Genomic DNA, 23710 nt, shown 5'->3' on the forward strand with positions numbered 1-23710 from the left:
GAGACGGAAAGATGAAAGAGAAAAAAAAAAAAAAAAAAAAGAGGCGGAAAGATGAAAGAGGAAAAAAAAAAAAAGAGGCGGAAAGATGAAAGAGGAAAAAAAAAAAAGAGGCGGAAAGATGAAAGAGAAAAAAAAAAAAAAGAGGCGGAAAGATGAAAGAGAAAAAAAAAAAGAGGCGGAAAGATGAAAGAGAAAAAAAAAAGAGGCGGAAAGATGAAAGAGAAAAAAAAAAAGAGGCGGAAAGATGAAAGAAAAAAAAAGAGGCGGAAAGATGAAAGAAAAAAAAAAGAGGCGGAAAGATGAAAGAAAAAAAAAAGAGGCGGAAAGATGAAAGAAAAAAAAAGAGGCGGAAAGATGAAAGAAAAAAAAAGAGGCGGAAAGATGAAAGAAAAAAAAAAAGAGGCGGAAAGATGAAAGAAAAAAAAAAGAGGCGGAAAGATGAAAGAGAAAAAAAGAGGCGGAAAGATGAAAGAGAAAAAAAAAGAGGCGGAAAGATGAAAGAGAAAAAAAAAGAGGCGGAAAGATGAAAGAGAAAAAAAAAAGAGGCGGAAAGATGAAAGAGAAAAAAAAAAAGAGGCGGAAAGATGAAAGAGAAAAAAAAAAGAGGCGGAAAAAGAAAAAAAAAAGAGGCGGAAAGAGAAAAAAAAGAAAAAGAGGCGGAAAGAAAAAAGAAAAAGAGGCGGAAAGAAAAAAGAAAAAGAGGCGGAAAGAAAAAAGAAAAAGAGGCGGAAAGAAAAAAGAAAAAGAGGCGGAAAGAAAAAAGAAAAAGAGGCGGAAAGAAAAAAGAAAAAGAGGCGGAAAGAAAAAAGAAAAAGAGGCGGAAAGAAAAAAGAAAAAGAGGCGGAAAGAGGAAAGAAAAAGAGGCGGAAAGAAAAAAGAAAAAGAGGCGGAAAGAAAAAAGAAAAAGAGGCGGAAAGAAAAAAGAAAAAGAGGCGGAAAGAAAAAAGAAAAAGAGGCGGAAAGAAAAAAGAAAAAGAGGCGGAAAGAAAAAAGAAAAAGAGGCGGAAAGAAAAAAGAAAAAGAGGCGGAAAGAAAAAAGAAAAAGAGGCGGAAAGAAAAAAGAAAAAGAGGCGGAAAGAAAAAAGAAAAAGAGGCGGAAAGAAAAAAGAAAAAGAGGCGGAAAGAGGAAAGAAAAAGAGGCGGAAAGAAAAAAGAAAAAGAGGCGGAAAGAAAAAAGAAAAAGAGGCGGAAAGAAAAAAGAAAAAGAGGCGGAAAGAGGAAAGAAAAAGAGGCGGAAAGAAAAAAGAAAAAGAGGCGGAAAGAGGAAAGAAAAAGAGGCGGAAAGAGGAAAGAAAAAGAGGCGGAAAGAGGAAAGAAAAAGAGGCGGAAAGAGGAAAGAAAAAGAGGCGGAAAGAGGAAAGAAAAAGAGGCGGAAAGAGGAAAGAAAAAGAGGCGGAAAGAGGAAAGAAAAAGAGGCGGAAAGAGGAAAGAAAAAGAGGCGGAAAGAGGAAAGAAAAAGAGGCGGAAAGAGGAAAGAAAAAGAGGCGGAAAGAGGAAAGAAAAAGAGGCGGAAAGAGGAAAGAAAAAGAGGCGGAAAGAGGAAAGAAAAAGAGGCGGAAAGAGGAAAGAAAAAGAGGCGGAAAGAGGAAAGAAAAAGAGGCGGAAAGAGGAAAGAAAAAGAGGCGGAAAGAGGAAAGAAAAAGAGGCGGAAAGAGGAAAGAAAAAGAGGCGGAAAGAGGAAAGAAAAAGAGGCGGAAAGAGGAAAGAAAAAGAGGCGGAAAGAGGAAAGAAAAAGAGGCGGAAAGAGGAAATAAAAGAGGCGGAAAGAGGAAAGAAAAAGAGGCGGAAAGAGGAAAAAAAAGAGGCGGAAAGAGGAAAAAAAAAGAGGCGGAAAGAGGAAAAAAAAGAGGCGGAAAGAGAAAAAAAAAGAGGCGGAAAGAGAAAAAAAGAGGGAAAAAGAGAAAAGGAAAAAAAAAATAACTTACTTTTTGGTTACAACCTTTTTGCCATTGATATACTTTGTTGAAGTTGAGGTTGAACGGAAGTTTCCACCACCAGCTGGCCCACTGAAAGATGTGCTAGAAAACGATGTGAAACTAGAAAGGGAAAAAAGAAAAAAAAATTCAAATTTAATTTGATAAATTTACAAATTCATTATTTTCAATAAAAGAATTGATATTAAATAGAGTACAGTCAATTGAAGAAAAAAGTTTAGAGATACTTCCAATTTAAGCAAAAACCAAATTTTTGCTCAAGCACAATTCATTTGAAATTATATATATATTATATATATATATATATATATATATATATATATATATAAAGGGGGAGGGGAACTGACATTTAAACCTAATCTTTGCATTATAAAATACTTATTAAATTAAAAAAAAACAAAAAAACTTTCTAATGTCTGAAAAAAATAAATAAATAAATAAACTTTAAATGAAAGTATATAAAAACAAAATGGAATGAATGTGAATGCGTTGGCCACACAATTCTAATATATCTAATAAAAATTAATTTGGAGTAAAATGTATAAAAAAAAAAAAAAAAAAAAAAAAGCTAATATTCAGCATATTTTAGAATTTAAGTTAAATTCAACAAATCACCCAAATTAGTAAAATGTGTACAATGTTCATAAGATTTGGAAACTAATTTGTGCTGTATATATATATATGTATATATAAAAAGGTTGTCAATAGGAAATAAAGACTCAAAAACTTAAATGTGAAGTTGATCAAGCACAGTAACTTTTCATTCAAATTTTGAAAAAAAAAAAAAAAGTTACATGTCCTGTTTATCATACTTTAAGAAATATTTATTCTTTGAATCTTATCAATATCAAAGATTTATAATGAAGATCTGAATTTTTTTTTTTTTTTTTTTAGATAAGGCTTGATAAATCATAGTTGGATTATTCAAACTACTGTTCTCATCTTGGATCACAACATTTCCAATGTAATTTCCAACTTTCTTCAGGTGTATCTTATTAAACTCTGGAATTTACACAAAACTTGGATAGGAATTCTTAATCCACAGGTGTAGCATGCTCTCGTTCCATCAGACATGACTTGGTACCCAAATAATTTGTAATTATATTTTGAGTATCACCTAAACTGAGGATTGAACCTTCAACATCCAGAAGAGTAACTCACAACTGGATTTCACCAAGTACTTTATCCACTACAACACAGATCATTGCAGACGGAAACATTACGAAAATCACATTACAGATAGGAACCATAGTTTGAATAATCCAAATAATACAAATGTGTTCAAAACTAGACTTCAGTCAAAATGTTTAGTTTCATTTAAATTCTAATTTTACTTCGAGTACTATGAGACATTTTACTAGCTTTTTATTAAAAAAGCTTGAAGTAAATGAAAAAAAAAAAAAAAAAAAAGATTCAAAATTGAAGCTGAGAAGTACAAAGAACCGTGTTGATAACTTGTTGAAGTAGCAGATATCTCATGTTGTCAAAGGAATAGCAAAAGAGAATTTGACTTTTAAAGGTTAGTTAACATTTTTAAACTCCAACAATGTTAGTTATCAAGCAAGGCAACAATTTGCAAAATTCCATTCATTCTAACAACTAAAAAGGCAAAACATTTAAAGCATTTTGTGACATGGAAAACAAGAATGTTAATACTGATAAAATAGAAGCTCCTTTGCCAAAGAAGGAGATGATAAATTGCCTTGAATTTGAACTATAATTTAACCAATTAGGAGGAGGAGGGGGGGGGGGGTAAAAAGAGAGGGAAAAAAACTTGTTGCATATTTGATAAGGCTAAGAAAATTTGATAATTTAGGAGTCAGACTCTTATAAATTTCATGATTTTTTTTTTTTTTTTTTTTTTTTTTTAAATGCTTACTCAAACTCAATGTTTTTATGGTTTGTTCATAAATAAAATAAAAAAAAAAAAAGCTCAAGAGCCTTGAAAAACATCCGATGTAATATTAATGATGGGACAATTCCAATATTTTTCCGATTCTGATGCTATTACCGATTCTGTTCTAAACTGCCTAATTCCGATACAATTACAGATTTTGATTCATTTATAATCCAACTATTAAGCTATAGTTTTTTTTTGTTTTGCTTTTTTTTTTTATATTATCGAATTATCATAAAAATACATGCATGCATATATTTTCACAAATGTAAAAAAAATACACTTGTGAGGGGGTGATCTAGAAATTTTATTATTACTGGTAGTTTAAACTATTAAGCAATATTTTTTTAAGAAATACACTGGGAGGTGGGGGGGGTGATCTATAAATTTTATTTTTACTGGTAGTTTAAAATTAATATTCATTATTAGTACTAGCAAATGAAAATGAAGTTTTAAACAAAAAATTTTTTTTAAATACTGAAAAGTAGACTCCAATTTTTCTGATTTCGATAACTGTAAAGTCCAGAGTTGTGCAATTTCTTATTCAGATTAATAATTTATGAGTAAAATATTTCTATTGAAGACCGACATTTTACAATTTCAAGATTGAATTGGGCTTTTGTACTACGGAGTCCAATTCTGTTATTAACAATAAACTAGCCTAGCTACACAGGATGTTGCCAAAGTATCTATGCTCCTATAAATTTGGGTTTTTGTGTATTGATATTCATATTAAAAAACCTTTTTTCAGTTTATTTTAAAAGAAAACAACTTTGTTATACATGGATCGTGGAATTGCATTCATCTGCAAAAGATCTAGCTTATTTGCATATTCTTTTAAACATCCACCGCATTAATTTTCTCAGGTTTTCTTATTCTATAGTGAACTATTGCGTGTAATTATATTCATGAAGATATTCTACATGACAACTTAATATATAGGGTATTCAAACCTATGCAGCACTTTATATTTCAGTTTTAGCTAGGGAGAATCGGTACAAAAGTGTGAAAATTAAATTAAAAAAAAAAAATTAAAAAATTAAAAAATGGAATTTGCCAGGTGATGGTTGGACAACAGCATTACAAATATGCATGTGTAATGTAATAGTTTTAAATCTTAGCCTTGCAGCAAACATGTCTTCATAGCTTCGACATCAACATCAAAGGAAAACGTAAATCATAAGCTAAGCTAAGCTAAACGTTTTTGCTTTGATTCTCGGTTGTGGCACGAGTAATTTTTTTTTTTTTTTTACTTTTTAAATCGTTACTACATATTGGGTCCAATATAATATAAATACAAAATATATTTAAGCATATTTTACAACCAGGCAATGCGGGGCAGCCTGCTAGTTTATATATATATATATATATATATATATATATATATATATATATATATATACATACACACACACATATATAAATGTGTGTGCACATTTTTTTGTATGGCTGGCAAAGGCTTTTTTGAGGGGGGGGGATCCTCGGGGGGGGGGGGGTATGTCTTAGAACTGTTTATATACCCTCTAGATCGTAATATGTATGATTTGTAAAGGGATGTCATGTCTAGATTTATTTTGATCGGCTTTTATAAAATTTGCCCTATTTTGCTGTGTCGCGTATTTGTTCGGCTTTTTAGTATAAATAAAGTGAAACCAAATTGAAACTGTTTCTCGGCCTTCGCGCTGGGAATGTCCAGAAAGCAAATCAGCTTCGATCAATGTGGTGAAAACTGTAATATTAGACAATTGCTTTTCAATACAATATTTATTATTGCATGTGTATGCGCATGCACACACACACACACACACACACACACACACACACACACGTGTGTGCAGGTTTCATTGAACAACAGGGATAATTCCTGTTTGTTTCTCTTATGATCCGTCTTTTCCATTTGGCGGGCCAGTATTTGAAATTTGTGATAGTGTAAAAAGTTTGATATATGCATGCATGTTCTAATCTACTATATATAATTAATGATTCCCATATAGCATAAAATTCTATACGAGGTCAACTTAAAAAGCCCTCAATTACTTATACGGTCCTAGTTATATATCGCTGTTGCAGGCTTTCGATATACCATTTCATAGCAATTATGATTCTTGAATCTATGAAATAAAGTCGGTAATGCCATTTGACAAAAATTAATATCAGATTTAGTGAATTGAATTGAACTCTACAGAGAAAAGAAATTTCAGTAAAAGCATTCAAGTTTTCATAAGTCACAAAATCATAATTCTTTCAAGTGAATAACTTACTAAACAAAATGGGAGTAATTACAAGATAGAGGGGGCTGTTGATTGCTTATTTGTTGGAGACCGTTGCATTGAAAAACTGATTATTTCGGTTTTCAAAAATTGATTTTTTTGTTGCTGGGATACAAGAAATTCTGAAACTATTATATCCACTTTTTATTTTGAAATATCCAAAGATGCAAATGAAGAATTCTCTAAAAAGAATTCTCTAAATCAAGGGTCTTCAAAGTTTTTTTGAACAGGGTGGTGGGGGGGGGGGTCATATTGCTGACTTTTTAGAGCTAAGCGGACAAAATAAAAAAAAAATTACCTGAGCATGTTTTATATACTCTTTCTCATTAGCTTTGCTTTTTAGTAAAACTAGTTCTCCAAAACCTCATTTAAAAAAAAAAAAAAAAAAAAAAAAAAAAAAAATTGGGGGGGGGGGGGGAGATTACACTATTTTAACACATTTCCATTCTTAAAAAATATTTCCTGAATATTTTTATGTCTTTTATAAGAGCTCCGCAGGCTGGATTAAAGATTTGTCAGGCCAGATTTGGCCTGCAGGCCATAGTTTGGAGACCCCTGCTCTAATAGTTTGAAACATGATGTACAAAAGAATGTTTTTTTTTTCTTTATCATGACATTGCAGGATGAGGACAGAAAATGGACATGGTGTTAACTCAGATGATAACTAGGAAAATGCGCTAAAACATCCAATCAGTCTCTCGATGTTTATGGAAAAAGATTTAATTACAACCTCGTACATTATAGGATTTGTTTAATACAGTTTAATTTCTACACTGTATAAAAGTTTTTAATTTCACCCTTTTCTTCTAGAAAAATCAATAACTACATTATCTGCCTTTAGTCACCATCTTAAAATTCTCCCAACAAGTTTTAGAGCCGATTGATTTTTCTTCTCTAAATTATGAAAACGTCTACAGAGATGTGCGTAATATGTAGTTCTTTTTAACGGAAAGAGGAACAGCAAGCTTAAGTAAGCACAATTCTCAGGTGTCATGAACACAAAATGATATAGATTACAAGGAAAATAGAGATTTCCTTTCCAACAGCTGTTCAGTGGACTACCTACACCTACCCTGCACCCCCTCCCCCGGAGGGGGGGTGGAATGAGGACGCAGCAGCCACCAAGGCTAAGCCCTTACACAAACAGGGTGGAATGTTAACAGAAGCAGGCAGATAAAAAAAAAAAAAAAAAAAAATGTTAAAGCTCATTTCGTAATAGCAATGGCTGCTTAAGAACACAACCTACTTGTTGACAAAAAAAAAAAAAAAAAAAGAAAAGACATCTTTTATATATTATATAAAGAGCATTTGACTAGTTAAAAGTAAAAAAAAAAAAAAAAAAAAGACATCTTTTATATATTATATAAAGAGCATTTGACTAGTTAAAAGTATAAAAAAAAAAAAAAAAAAAAAACACACAAAGTTAGTAGTTTCTTGATCGGCATTCCTTTGGATGAACAGTATCTAAAATTTAGAAAAAATTGCATTGGAGGCTTCCTCAATTTCATAAGTGCTCAATATCCTAGATACTAACCCAAAAGTTAGTAAACTTGGTTTTGATGGTACTCAAGATCCTAGGTAGGGTAGGTGTATTCAAACAGTGTAGCTATAGTTCTTAATATCCCGCATAGAACGGGTAGTATTCCAAAAATGGGATGATATTAAAAAAATTTTTAATTTAAAAAAAAAAAAATTAAAAAAAAAAAATTTTTTAAATATAAAAAAAGGGGGGGCTAGTTATAGTAGTACTTTGGCGGCACAAATGTTACTCACACAATTTAACTTTTTTTTTTTTAATGCTGGGTAGCCCTGCTATTTATTAACAAACTTAATCTACTCAAAGTAAATTATGCCTGTGCGTGTTTGAAATATCAAGATGTACGGTTTAAGGAATTATATACAAAAAGCTAAATCACATACAATTCAGCAATAAAAAAAAAATTAAAAAATCCAAGGTGATCCCTATAATAGGCCTGACAACCATACAACTATTAACAAGCATGTTATTACATAGTTAAACACTTCACATTATTCTGTGAAAAAGGTGACAAAAAAGTCACAGAATAATTTTTGCAAAAATAAAATTTAATGTTTACAAGATTCATTCTTACATAATTATAAAATGTTGAAACTTTCTGACTCTTCAGTTTTATGCATTATAAATAAACACATTATTTGTATATCTGAAAACGTTTCCAATTTATAATGAATTAATTTGTAAGTGTATTGATTTTTATGCATTTAGTTACATTATCAACTTCGTTTGTTCTTTGTACATTTGTATTCATGGGAATAAGTCTATAATTATTAGTTGTGAGGTGATTCTGCATAATAGGCACACTTGTTACTCATTAACAAGTGATGAGACAAAGATGTAATCAGTTATTAGTAATTCAGCTTCTCGCATGCCCCCACTTCTTCTAGTGAACCAAAGTTGCATGGCTGCCAAACCTATTAGGCATCATTTTGTCCAAATTAAGACCGTTCCTTATACTACATACATTAGCATAAGGAGTTATCTTACAGTATTTAAGAGCACTGAAAACGAGTCACCCTTAATGAGTCACTATTTATCAAGGTTATAAAAACGTAGATTAGGATTAAGGATTGATAATTGAATGATGAGGATTGATAATTGAATGATGAGGATTGACAATCTCCACCTATCATCCACTCAAAACCGTCATCCAAGAAATTTTTTTTTACCCGTGGACATGGAACATGAGCATTAAAGAACAAAATAGGGGAATAAGTGAGAGCTACAAGGCTATCAAAAATAAACTTGTGGTCAATTTTCAATTCTATTTGGTGGGATATTTATTATATAAAACTCGGTTGTCTGTGTGCTTGTATGTCCACTAAAAAAATTTTGTCATCCGCATCAAACCGGCATGAACCTGGTATCATTGGAAAGAGCGATCTCTCTGGACACATACCGAAAAATTAGGAAAAAAAATATCAATTATTTCATGAAGAAATGTTAAGTTTTTTTGTTTTTGTTTTTTTTGTTTTTTTTTTTTTTGGGGGGGGGTAAAAATCTTGGTTTCGATGCTGTTTGTTAATCACGCATGCGCAAACGGTCAGTTCATTCTTTCATTTTAAGATAAATTCTCAATGTTTTAACATCGGTGGTGTCTTGGTCTAATTGATAATGTGTTATGAATTTGACTTTTGCAAGTTTGCGCCCACAGGTAGCATATTTTTTTTTTTTTTTTTTAATAACACTATAAGTAAAAAAATTTTCTCTATCTTAAAATTCAACTTTTTTTTTTACGGTGATTAAATTTTCATGTTTTTACCGTATTGTTTTTTTCATTAAGTTTTTTTTTTCTCTTAACTTTTACAATTCTCAACTTCACTGACTGTAAACACAAACCTTTCTAAACTGAGGCAGCATTTAAGAAATTTCTTTAAACTGCTGAACAATCATGTTGAAAAGGTGGTCAGCTACAGTTTCATGTTTTTATTCCTGCCATCATTTGTCCATTTTTGCTTACAAATTTTGCTTTCGGTTTTGATTCTGGCTGATGGCACCAAAGTGCTGTTTTTTTGTTTTTGTTTTTGTTTTTTTACATTGACTATTACAATATATACAAAATCTCCATAAATTAATTTAACGACCGTGCAACACCAGGCGCCCTCATACTAGTGAGTGTGTGTGTGTGTGTGTGTGTGTGTGTGTGTGTATATATATATATAATGGCATGATTCCACGATTCCATACTAAATTCCAAATTCTTATTAAATATTTAAAATATTTATAACTATAGCATTGTTATTTTTCCCCAATTACTGTAAAAACATGTTAAATGTGAAGATATTTTCTTAAACACTTGGAGGAGCGGTGATCTAAAGAGGTTAGTTTTACTGATTGTTTAAAATCAATAAATATATTTATTTTATTATTACTACTACCATTGGAAGAAGATATTGTTTTAAACAAAATTGAATAAAAAAGACAAAAGAATTGTTTTTGGCATCGCAAAGCATGTACCAATTTTTCTGATTTGATAATATACCTGTTCGGGTTTGTATTACTGTACACAGATTCGAAAAAGTTGTCAAAAAACAAATATATAACAAATAAATGTTATCAAAGGCAAGATAAGTTACTTTTCTACCAAACTGGATATATTTTTCGTGTTTTTATTCAATGTAACATGTTTATTCAGCTCGAAAACCATACAGTGTTTACCGATGTATTGGAAAATTCAAGATGGCGTCTGACTCCCTCTTTAACACTGTAAGTTTGGGAAAAGGTGTTATAAATAAAAAACTGAATAAAATACTGTTAAAAACTCGCTAAATATGTTACCGTGACATAGCTTGACATATATTCGGTGGGTTTTTAATAGTATTTTTTCTAATTTTTTATTTATAACACTTTTTCCCAAACTTACCGTGTTAAAGAGGGAGTGAGGCGCCATCTTGAATTTTCCAATACATCGGTAAACACTATGTTTTTCGAGCTGAATAAACATGTTACATTGAATAAAAACACGGAAAATATATCCAGTTTGGTAGAAAAGTAACTTATCTTGCCTTTGATAACATTTATTTGTTATATATTTGTTTTTTGACAACTTTTTCGAATCTACGTGTACAGTAATACAAACCCACCTGTTCAGATTTCATTTCGGAACTATTTTTTTTGTTTCCCCAAGAGAAACGGTTTCATTTAATAATGATATCTACAAAAACCTGCTGTACATTAAAAAGTCCAAGGTGTAAAATTAGGAATAACCAACCATTCAATAAAGTATTCTTATAATTAGAACATTGATATTTTTTTAATGAATTTTGGTACTTGTCTAATATAAAATCCCAATCTGACCGTGAGACAGGAATCTTCAATGATATATATTATCATTGTTATACAAGTTGTGCATATTTTTAGTTATCAAAGCCCCTTGGGGGGGGGGGGGGGGGGAATCAAATTTTTAGTTTTAATCTATATGAGCAAAAAGTGTTTTATCATCAGAGATTAACAACCATGTCCACATATCCTTTTGCCTAATATGCATTATTCCATGCAACACTTGTTACATTAACGCACAACTGCTAGCTTGAAGCTGTGGTGTTTCTATTATTTTTTTTTTTAATTTGCTAATGAGATTTTTGACAGTATGTGAAATAGATAGTTTAGAACAGAACCCAAAGTTGGATGGAATGATGTAGATGTAATTGTTGCATATGTATTGGGATATAAGGTCTGAATGCATTGTAAATAGTTCATTGCTTTAAAAAGGTAAATATATTTATTTTTTTTTTTTTTCAATACTTAATTTTTTTATTTTTTTTTTTTTGGAGGGGGGGGGGGTAAAATAAACGTTCTGACATTTTTGACAGAAACAAGTATTTAAGTAAATAAGATGTTTATAATCTTTTAAATTGTGATGCATGGAAATTAAATTATGGAACATTTGAAATGGAAATTGGTCCCCCTGTGTTTTAAAGAGAAAGGAGATAGAAAGAAAAGAGAAGGTTAGGAGTTAAAGTGAGAAGAGAATAGAAAAGAGTGAAAATATGCTAATTACCCTGCTGGAGCCATGTCAAAAGGGTCATCAAAAAGACTTGGGAATCCAAAACCAAAAGGTGAACCAAAGCCAAACGGCCCTCCTCGAGGTCTGCGGCTAACTCCTTGCTGATGCTGGTGCTGCTGCTCCATTCTATGACGTCTGTTGTGATGCCGTCTTCGACTGAAATCACACCCAGGCCTTCAGATTTGCAATTCAGACTTAGCCTCAGACATTGGGAGCCCGCCGTGATCTAAGCCACAGCCCAAACAAGGAATGTGCAAATACCCATCTACCCAGAACATGCAAATCATGGGGAAATGAACAAGCTCATTCTCTAAATACACTCAAATTTACAATTGAAACAATCATGTCAAAAGCTACCAAAAAATTAAACACTGACTTTTAAAAAAACAAAAAAACCTATATTATCAAAGAAAATTGCAACAGGTAAAAACTTATACTTCAATAACAAAAGTGTCAAATTGTTCGTTGTATTAAACCAAATATAAAGTTGATCTTTCAGTTTTTGTTAGGACTGGAAGACAAAAAAATTAAGGACAGGTAGTTCAATAAATATAAAATATATATTTGGTTTGATAGAAACAAAAATAACTGACATTCTCGTGAATCAAGTACTAGGAGATGAAAACCTGTTTTGAAGACAAAAATATGGGAATAGGAAACTAGTTTTGTTACAATCTTACATCTATAAAAAAATTTTTAATGTTGTATTTTCTAAAAGATTCTGGGTATGAGTGCATAAATTATTAAAATACATCAAGTTTATAACTAGTATTCGATTAATTTATAGTATTATAATTATATTCTACTTTTGTGTCTGAATGTTTTTTACTCTCCACGACGCTTAAACATCTTATTTATATACTGTAAAAGAACATGTTAAATATCCTTTTAAAAATCTATGAAATTAAATCCATTATAATACATTTCGGTTTCTCTACAAACAAGTCAGTAAAATAAAACAATAACAAAAATAAGATTTATTATTATTATTATTTTTACATGGGGATCACCACTTATCAAGGCCCGGAAGACAATCGGGGATAAGGGTTATTTTGTGTACAATAATCAATAACGATAATATCGTAGTAATACTTGGTATTGGAGATTTGATAAAGTGTCTTACTTAAGGGGGGGGGGGCGATTAATCAGGAATTTGTTTATGTTGGACTTGAAGACGTCCAAGTTGTAGTCAGGTGGGAAACAGGCAAACGGAAGAGAATTATACAGGCGTGCACTTCTCAGAAAAAAAGCTAGTGTTCATTGTTCATAGAATCTATGTTTTGATTTAGGCACAGATAAAGAGTGGGGGGAAATTATTGACAGTGGTTTTAGCTAGACGGGTATTTATCATGAAGGATTGGCGAGGGGGGACGAGAGATTGGAGCTAGGATGAGCACTTGCCATGGAATTAAAAAGTAACCGGCCATCTCTTCCCCCACTGAACCACGCGCTCAAGATCAGAAGAGAAGGAATCAGAGAGAACTTTGTCATTTACGGCCTTTGATGTGTTGACATAGATGGTCATGTCATCAGCATAGATGTCAACGAATGATTTAAGTATGTGATTTGGGAGATCATTGATGTAGATCAGGAAGAGAGTTGTGCCCAGGATGGACCCGTGGGGGTACTCCAGCATTAATACTGTGGGCCTCTGATTGCTGCCCATCAACCACTAATCTTATGAACCTATCAGAGAGAAATGATTTAATTATTGAGGAAACATTTCCAGTTATACTGTAGCTGGAAATCTTGTGAAGTAGGCCTTTATGCCAAACCTTATCAAAGACCTTTGATATGTCAAGAGCAATTGCCCTAGAAAGGAAGCCTTTGCCGAGAGATTCACTAATCCTATGGGATATAACTGTTAGCACATCAGCTGTAGATCTACCAGAACGGAAACCGTATTGCATGTCACTAAGGAGGTTATTTCTGCTGAGGTGGTTGACTACTTCTTTATTTAATATGAATTCCAGTCACTTACTCATGACACACAAGAGACTTATTGGTCTGTACTGAGAGGGAGATAACTTATCACCTGAGTTCTTAAATATAGGGCATACTGATGAGGTTTTCCAGGGTGTTGGAAAGCACTTCTACTTAAGGCAACGCTTAAACAGTTTTGTAAGTATGGGGGCAAGTTCTGGTCGAAGCTTTTTCAACACTATAATTGGAATGCCGTCTGGGCCAGTTGCTTTACTAGAATCAAGGTTCTTGATTAGTTTAGCGACCTCATGCACAGATATTTGTATGTTGGATAGTTGTAGGAGGAAATACGGGGAGTTGATGACCTTCCTCGCAGAGGGTAGAGTTAGCTGCAAAGTTCTTGGCAAATAGTTTGGCCTTGTCTGATGCTGATGAGATGACCTCAGGTCCATTGATGATGGTTGGGATAAAACACACACATCTGTTCAGGATCCTGTTTGCTATTTGCCAAAACTGGTGGGAACCAAGCCTCTGATCAGCTACTTTAGATTTGACAGACTGAGCATATAGCTCTCTTGCATTTTTTATTACTCTTTTACAGTGGTTGCTGGCAGTCCTGAAAGCAGCTTTAGTCTCAGTGCATCTATTTCGTTGGTAGCTATGGAAAAAGTGATTTCTGTGCACAATGGCAGCAGCACATTCTGGGGAGAACCATGGCTGGCTATTAGATTTTTGTTGGAATTTTTTGGATGGTATGAATCGGTCTATGCCTACAATTAACTATTCAGTCAGGTCTGATCTTATAGAGGATACATCCTTTTTAAACATGGAATGCAGAGGTAGATCACATATGAATGTATGGAAGCTATCCCAGTCAGCCATAGAGTATCGACATACAGTACATTGGAGAGGTACTTCTGAAGACTTATTGTATTTCATTTTTATCTTAACTGATACAACTGTGTGATTGGAGGATCCCAGGGGAGATAGAATGGAACATGAACATAGCTCAGGGGAAGTTGTGAGAAAAAGGTCTAGAAGGCTTGCATAATGACCAGTAGTATCGGGCACACGGGTGGGTTTGTGAACAATCTGAGTGAGGTCATAGGAAATGGCAAAATCATGACAGAACCTCCCCTTATCTGTCTTGAGTGGGTCAGCCATTCCACATTATGGACATTAAAGTCACCGCAAATGTGAATGGTAGCCGAAGGATGAGCAGACAGGATGAGGTCAATTTTCTCAGATATACTCTTAAGGACAGTAACCCCGTTGTTGTGGGGGCGATAGAGGGCAAATATGAATGCAGTGGTGTAAGCAAGTGCAACCTGGAAGCACATATAAGGTAAATTAGGGTCTTCTCTGGAGATATCTACCACACGGGAAACCATCTTTAATGTAAGCGCATATTCCATGTCGATCTTGGGTTCAGATTTAGATGTTAAGTTAGAGTATCCTTTTATTATGAACTCATCTATGGAAGTGGTCAGCCCTATGCCAGTTTCGCTTAGAAAGAGCAAGTCCGGTTTCGTCTCCTGTAATTGCATTTCAACCGCTGGAAGGTTTGAACGTAGACCCCTGATGTTGGAGAAGGAGACATGGTAATAGGGGTCTACGTTGGAGGATGGGGTTCTAGGTTTATTCATGTTTTTTCTTTTTTTTTGAGATATTTCATGTTGAGTCTTTGGGGTTTATGGAACAGGTCGACAGACTTGGTTAGAGTAGGACAGAGAGGGAAAGTGAAAGAGGAAATTTTTCTTTTTTTTTTTTTTTTTTTTTTTTTTTGTAGCACATAAGGTAAAGCCATAACAATTACCCACATTTAAATGAATAAAAAAAGGTCATGAAATTGAGAAACTTAAATTACAAATAAATTTGAATTACGGAATACAGTTGAATTTTAAAAAGCAAATGCTTTACAAATTAAAACTGACTTTGTTTAGTCATCTGTGATAGAGATAAAATAAAAAAAGAAATCACTGCTGAAACTTAAACTTAATTTATTTAGGAACATATCAAAATATGCTTGAAGATTCTACGCGTTTATAAACACAAAAAGTACGCAAACACTTTTCTTTCAAGGTCCTACCAAAATATGTAATTATTTAAACAGGATATATTGTGAACGTATTTAACTTTATTTTTATAGCTAATTTTTTTTAACACTTTTGCTAAATAAGTCAGTGCATTTTAGTAGGTTTTGACATCAGTGTTTTAAAAAGTGGGAAGGGGGGTCCTTTTTCTTTTTCAGGGTAAGTGCAACAAATGGAAAAGAAATAGAAAAACATGATAAAGAGATCAATGAATATTTACACAGATGAATATTTAAACAATAGAAAATAATGAAAGAGATGGGCTTAAAAGTTACAAACGTGAATTTCTTTTAAATTAAAGCAATTTGTACAAAAGATGCAAAAAAGATGAGCAATTTGATAAGATGGATTAAGTTATAAAATTTACCAAATGTACAAATAAAAATTTATTTGAATAAAAAAAAAAAAAACAGCCCATTTCTGCATAAATTGTCTTTGAAGATTTATGAGTGACATTAGAGTGCAAAAATTTTATGTTGATTTCAATTCAACTAACGTAACAGATGAAGACTTACACAGATGCTCTTAGACAATTTGATCAGATTTTTTTTAGCCATTTTTATAATGTATCTCGAGGTTAAAATTTAAAGTGGGTTTTAATAATTAAGGTTTCACATTTTTAGCAATTAAAAGCATATTAGTTTATAAAGGCTTTGCAGTAAGAATTCTAAAGTTTCAATAACATCACATAAAAACATTGTACAACATTTTGTAACTTAATTTTAACCTTTATACTGGGTTTTGTATATATATATCTCCGCTTCTTATATACGCGCAATGACACTAAAACTTATAACCATAATACTAACAGTTTGTAGACCGTTTGAAATCAGCAACAGCCATAACTACTGGTCATTAATGTGAAAATAGTAAAATGGATATTATAGATAGAATGGAGGCCAAATTTTTAGTTAAATGCAGTAAACATACAATATCATAAGAATGTTTTCTGAATAGATAATTTGTTTAAATGTAATACATGTTGCAGAAACTAGAAATCTACTCAAATATTTACCTTAACTATTGGCTTAAAGTGTATACACTAATGTACAATATACTGACATTTAGCCAACCAGATCATTGGGCATCTGCTTAATTTATAACACAAAGTTATACTTACCCATTTGGTTATGAATAAATGTTAAAACAAAATTAAAACGCCCATTGTCTACTCAGAATATCCGACAATTAACAGACGTCAGCGGAGCAACGTTAGAAGCATTAGATGAAATATTGAAATAAAATGCATATAAAATATGTTTATACGCCAAATACAATGCAATATTTTGAAAACATTTATTTGTTTAGAATTTATATTTCGGAGATAGACTCCATCCTCAGAATTTTATGTACCCTGCCCTTTGCCATGATGTTAAATTGAGTAAAAAAAATCTGCCTGTTGTCCGTTTACGGTGTTATTTTAAAAATGCCGAAAGAATACACTTTGTGCACATAACTGACTTTCATGTCACGTGTGCCAAGTGTATTTTTCCGGCATTTTAAAATACAACAAATAGACAACCCGTGGATTCTTTACAGTTTTTCTTCAATTTATCATGGCGGGGGGGGGGGGGACAAAAAGAGAAAGAAGGGGGGAAAGTGGGGGAGGGGGACGAAAAAGGGAAAGGGGGATAAGTGGGGGGAGGAGGACGAAAAAGGGAAAGGGGGATAAGTGGGGAAAGGGGGCGAAAAAAGGGGAAAGGTGGGGATGTATAAAATTCTGAGGATGGAGTCTACCTTCGAAACAAATTCTGAACAAAAATATTTGTTTATTTACATAATATTGCATTGTAATTTGGCTTATATACATATATTATTTTAAAATTTAAAAAACGCTTCTATCATGGAAAACAACTGATTAGACGAAATGATTATAACCATTAGCTTAAATCTCCATGGACGACTTTCAGAATTAGACTTCAAAACCAACAAATTTCTGGCCAGATCTTTAGCAATCCCTCTTTCTCTCAAACTCATCATTTTCAGGTTTTCCTTGGCTTTCCTCTGTAAACTGACTATTACATCATCTGTTCTACATCTACTAACCCAAGAACTCATCCATTCTTTCAATGTGGGCCATACCATCAAAGTCTGCTATTCTGCACATTCCCTTATATTGTCCAAATTTAATCTTCCTTTGATGTTATCAGAATTGTCTTTAAGACTCAGATTACATATTCATCATATTATTCTTGTGTCATTTTTATTATTCCTTTGTTTTCCATGGCCTTCTCCTGTGAAGTGATACTGATATTACAACTATTCTACATCTATTAACCCAAGAATTCGTACAATCTTTCAACATAGCCATACTATCAAAGTCTCCTGTCTGTCACAAATGTCCCTATACTATCCAGATTTAAATCTGCCTTTGAGGCTATCAGATCTAAGCATGCCTGTAGGACTTGCATCACATATCCATTGTATCATTTCTCTTCATGCAACACATGCCCTCAACTCTCTCTGACCCAAGTTTCACTTCCTGGCATTACAATGTTTGTTATAAAGATACCGCAAATAAAATTTCATTTGAATAATGATTGTCAACAGTTAATGTAACAAAGAAATTTACTTTAGAAACGTTGCATGGATTCCAAGGAATGTAATTTTGCTATTCTGTTCAAATCCACTAGAATACAAACATTAGTCCTCTGATAAATGCTAGATAAAAGATCTTAATTTAATCAAATTATTTTCATTAGCCGTTTTTAAAATTGTATACAATGAACATTATAGGAAGAAGAATGTTAAAATTTACACTTAATCCAATTTTCTATTGCTATCAAATTTTTAGGAGAAACCTTGCAATAAATTGAGTAAAAGGGTAAATTTTAAATGTCAAAGCCATTTTAAAAATCTAAACATTTGTTCGATAAAATTAAAATATTACAGAAAGAAAAATAAACATGATTTTTTTTTTTTTAACTAATAAATGTGGACTGATTTAGGAAACAATGAATTCTATGAATGAAGTAAATATCTAATAAATATCATATTCAAAGAAAAAAAAAAAAAAAAAAAAAGACAAGTTTGATATTTTTTTTATATTTCTGACTTATTCACATGCTAGGTGTTGGACAATTTTCTCCAATCTTGGTTTCATATTTTAAGAATGCTGGAAAGTAATGGCCAAAACGTTGCAAAAATTGCAACAATCAAGATAGAAGCAAAATTGTCCAAAAATACATGTAAGAAAAAAAAAAATCCTTAATTTTTTTACTAAATCCATATTTAAAATAATTTTAGATTAAGTTTAATTTGTCTCTGTCATTAAGTTTCATTTGAATGAAACTTAATGAAAATCCTATTAACATTTTAATATTTACTAAAAAGTTGTGAAAGTAGATGCATTGTATTTCACAGGAAGCAATTTTTATACATATATTTAAAAAAAAAATAAAAAATAAAGCCAGAAACATTCACCCCAGACTGGTTGAATCTGCTTCTTCCAAAGGAGAAAATGTCAAGGGAATGTTAAATTCACAAGTGGTCCCCAGTCACATGTATATAACATGCGAAGAGAAATTACATTAAGTTTTTGTACTTATTGACATCCTACATACAGCGCCTAGTATTCCCGAATAATCAGGCATATGGTACTGATCAGGTTCAACATTGTTTAACTTTGGTGATCAAATTAGAACTGGTGTGAGCACTTATGTTATATATTTATATTTAATGTGTAGAAAAATGGAGAAAGCAAATGTACGGACACAAAGTTAACTCTTGTGAAGAAAGCTTGAAAAGATTGTCAGAAATAAAATTTGAAAAACAGGCACGAGATGACAAGATAGAAAGTGAAAGAAAATACAATGATGTTTCAACATTAAAGAGAAAAATATGCGATTTTTTTTTTTTTTTGTAGTGATAGTAAACTGATTAATGAAAATGCACACAAAAATGCAAAGTAAAATTGAATTAAAATATAAGGTGAATCAGAAGAACAGGCGACTCAAAAGTCAAAGTCTATAAAAATAATTTTTTTTTAATTAATTTTTCATGAAGTACCATTTTTCATGATACTAAATTAAAAAATTCAAAACAGTGAATAAAATTTTGGTTATCTTGAAGTTTCCATCTGGAGCTGTCATCTGCAAAATTAAACTTTTTTTTTTTTTTTTAGAAAATTCAATTTAAAATAAACAAATGAACAAAAAAATTGATAACTCAATTTTTTTGTTCATTTGTTTATTTATATATATAAAAAAAAAATTGTTACATTTTGCAGATGAAAGCTCCGGGTAAAACCTTTGTAAATACCAGGTGATGAAACTTGAAGCTACACACTTTATTCTTTTATGAAAAAAAAAAAAAAAAAAAATAAGACAATACAAATTTTTAATCTGACACTGTTTGGTACAGACTTCGGTCACCTATTCTTCTGATTCACCAAATAGTCATTGTGATAATTCAAATCTGCTCCAAGAAGCTATAAAAAATCCTGTTGGTTTAAAATTTTTCTCCAATGATACTTTGCACCCAGTTCTCAGGTCATATACATGTTATTAAATATAAATGCATGTATACAGACACACACTTCCTGTGCAATAGAATATACCTACTTTCAGAATATTAATAGAATGCTCATGAAAATTACCATTAAGACGGTCTTCTTTCTTACTGGCAAAATAAAAGAACATTTCCAAGTGATGGTTGCATTTTTTCAGAGGGAGGGGGGGGGGGAGAGTCAAACATCAATTGGAAATATTCATTTCACCAGGAAGAAAGAAAAGTGGTAATTATGAAAGCACAAAAAAAGGTAGTAGTCTTGTACAATGAAACATGTATAAAAGGAAGGTCAGCTTTGCTGCTGAAAAATATATATATATATGCCTCTGTTCAGTCTCGAAAGACAAAGGATGCCCTCTGTAGGATCAGCTGCGCGTATAATAGTGAGGAAAGGGTTCAAGGGTTGCGCAATCCTCAACCACACCTCTCTCAAATCGGCATTGCTTGAGTCCAGTGGCAAGGAGAAGTCCAGGACAACTGAAAACAATGCCGAGATAAGGGGAGAGCACATACGTCACCTGGAAGTCCCAAATGATCACCCATCTGATACTGGCCAGGCTCATTGTTGCTTAACTTTGGTGATCTGACGGGAACCGGTGTGTCAAACGTGATCATGCCGTTCTTTCGAGACTGAACAGAGGCTTATATATATATATCCCCAACTGCAAACATTAAATTAAGAAATTAAAAAAAAGGGAGACATACCTGGCCTCATCGCTGCATTTTTAACAAAGAAGGTTAATAATTGAATAGAGAAGAAATGAAGATATTTAAAAATGTTGCGCTTACCCCAATAAAGGACAACATAAAGCAGAAACATGATTAGAAGTTGTGAAAAGTAAAAGCATTTGCAATGAACACAAGTTAATAAGTAAAATAGAAAATAAATTTTTTTTTTTTTTTTTAAATTAGAACAATTTTTGTAATAAAAAGAGCCATGTAATCTGCTATTACCCATGCATCTAAAATCTATAAACCAGATAAAACCCTTCACAGCTAATACAATTTGCGATCAAACACGACTAAAAATATATCTGTTTTTAGAAAAAAAAAAAAAGTCTATCAATTCGAATCGAACAAAAATGACAAACTATTGGGGGGGGGGGGTATACCTTTACCTAAAAGAAGGATCTCCAATGGAAAGGAAGCTCAAGGTGAACCAACCATCTCCTAGGATAGCAATTGCTTCATGAGAAACATTTTTACAAGGTGTCCAGCTTGGAAAATTGTGGTTGATATTTATTCATGAAAACCATCGTTTTTATTATGGAAGGCCTTGCACATTTCTCCAGCTTTCTTCAACACTAGCCAAGTCTTGCAATAGCATATGCCAATGGCATTCACTTTAGGCAAGTTTAACTAACTTTCTCAAAAGGAGGAACTATCAAAGGAATATCAAATTCACAAATGGTCCCCAGTTGCATGTATATCCCATCCTCCTCAGGTGAGGATATTAGGTTTGTCAGTACTTGCAGGAAGGTGTCAACATCCTCCTACATACAACACCTGGTGTTCTCAAATGGTCACCTACCTGATACTGGCCAGGTACAAGATTGCTTAACTTGTAATAGTAAACCAGGAGTGACAATAAGACTTATTCTCTCAACATCCTATCTTGGACAGTTTCTCTTCACTTTTTCTTTGTTCTGTCTAATGCTGGCTTCTTCATAACTACCATTTTTGTTTTTTTCCTCACATTTACAGATGCTTGTCTTAATATCACCTATTTAAATTTTCTACACCTTGATCTATAGTGTCCAGTTTTTTTTTTTTTTTATTATTAGTTTATTCTTGTGTAACTTTTATATATTTATGGCCATCCATAATTATAAAAGTCAGATTTGCATAGGCTTGTATGTTTTTATATAATACACTTGTGGCGCTATCAAATTTCAGAGAACATTTAGTGCAAATATAAAAAAACAGAATAGTCACCAGACTGTCAGGAACTATTTACAAGCTTTTGCATGCCACACGAAGTTTCAGGATAAATAACCCACCTTTTCAGCTTGAATTGAGGAGTAAACAATAAGATTACAGAGATCCTTAAAATCAAATTAAAGACAGAGTCTTAAAATGTTTAAGCTGGCCAGTTTTTAAAGATGTGAACAGTTGTACTTTATGAGATGTTAATTTGTTATTCTTTTGCAGTGGTGAACGTTTAAGGGGCGAGTATGGAAACGCATATCGAGTGCAGGTGCTTGCTGCTAGGGTGGACGTCGTTCTGTTTATGTTCAGCCAAAACTTCATTGGAACGGTCAATAGCTATTTGGTAGATTATTTGACATAAGAGATTCGAAAATTAATCAGTTGCTGCCAGAATTTTAGTTAAGACATGTTATAAATGTGGAATTTTTTTTTTTTTTTTTTTTTAAACATGCAGCTACTTGGTAATAAGAGCTATATATAATACAGGGTGGGCCAAAATAAGGGTCCTATTTTTAAAGTTATTCAAATTTAAAGATAGGACCCTTATTTTGGCCCACCCTGTATATATAATCTAATACTTAAAGGTCAAAAAATATCCAACAGTAAGTGTAAGACCCAGAAAACAGCAATTCTTCCCACTTTGTCAGAAAGATTGCTCATGGGGTATATGAGGACTAGAGGACAAAATAAGGGAAGAGAGTTACATGACTACAAAAAGTAAAACAGAGGTTCACTTTCTTTGCTTTACTGCACATCAAGGCAGTCAGTGTAATATATCAAAACAACTACTACAAACAATACCTTGAACATAGCTGGAAAGAGATATACATTTCCCGATGATGTAACATTAGATACCAATGGATGAAAATCTGCTTTATCAATTTTCATACACTACATCAATATCCATTATACCAGTTGTCCTCGCCATCTGAGGTCTAAAGATATAAGTGCATTTATTCCATCTGCCACGCAAGAACCATTATTGGTTAAATATCTAATTGACGTTAAAAATCAGTAGTCAGAAACATTTTCACCACTGTCCCTTGAAATGGATACCATTGTGACAGTGATATCAATCAGTCATGGTCATTGCATTCACCCCGGATCAGTTGAGCCGGCTTTTTCCAACAAGTTCATCATGTCCTAGAAAACTGGTTGACCAGGTACGACAATTCAAGGCTGCTCCCGTTATGAGTGCAAGCCATTTGTGGTTCCAACGACGGACCCTGTAAAGGTGTGGCCTTGAATCAATTCCACATCCTGATTCACTGTCCTGAGTCAGATCTCCAGTTGCCCATTGTGGCGTGGAGTTGGATCAAGGACTTCACCAACAAATTCATTTGGATGTCGCCAAAGGGCGTAGCCAAGCAATGAAAGCATCTGGTAAGAGATTTTTGGAAGGAACAGATCCTATAATGACTGCGAATTGTACTGTTGGGGACGAACTGTTGCTAACAGACAAAGAGAATATGGCGAAGGCAGTGGCAGTCAAATATCTCCAGTTTGCATAGGTCACTTGCTATCAATCTGAGGTTTGTACAATTATGACAGCTTAGCCCATTGACTTAGGTGTGCTTTAGACCAAAGTAATGGTTGAATATAGTTAAATTTG

General features: G+C 32.7%; 1 protein-coding gene across 28 annotated transcripts in view; it reads right to left on the bottom strand.

Moving 5' to 3' along the window:
* The window catches only part of LOC145263743 (dnaJ homolog subfamily B member 6-like), a 115815-nt gene that overhangs the window by 1972 nt on the left and 90133 nt on the right, over positions 1–23710 (bottom strand). For 13 of the 28 annotated variants that reach the window (XM_080120751.1, XM_080120738.1, XM_080120742.1 and 10 more), the window contains 2 exons: positions 11639–11800; positions 1926–2036 (listed from right to left, as the gene is read on the bottom strand). In XM_080120751.1, the coding sequence (XP_079976877.1) occupies positions 1926–2036; positions 11639–11800 (273 nt within the window). Of the gene's footprint in view, positions 1–1925; positions 2037–11638; positions 11819–23710 lie in introns of all 28 variants that reach the window. The other 15 variants (XM_080120749.1, XM_080120741.1, XM_080120746.1 and 12 more) reach the window with 2 other exon arrangements.

The sequence above is a fragment of the Euprymna scolopes genome, chromosome 39 (genome assembly GCF_053919585.1).
Source record: "Euprymna scolopes isolate OS-2025 chromosome 39, ASM5391958v1, whole genome shotgun sequence".
Lineage (NCBI taxonomy): Eukaryota > Metazoa > Mollusca > Cephalopoda > Sepiida > Sepiolidae > Euprymna > Euprymna scolopes.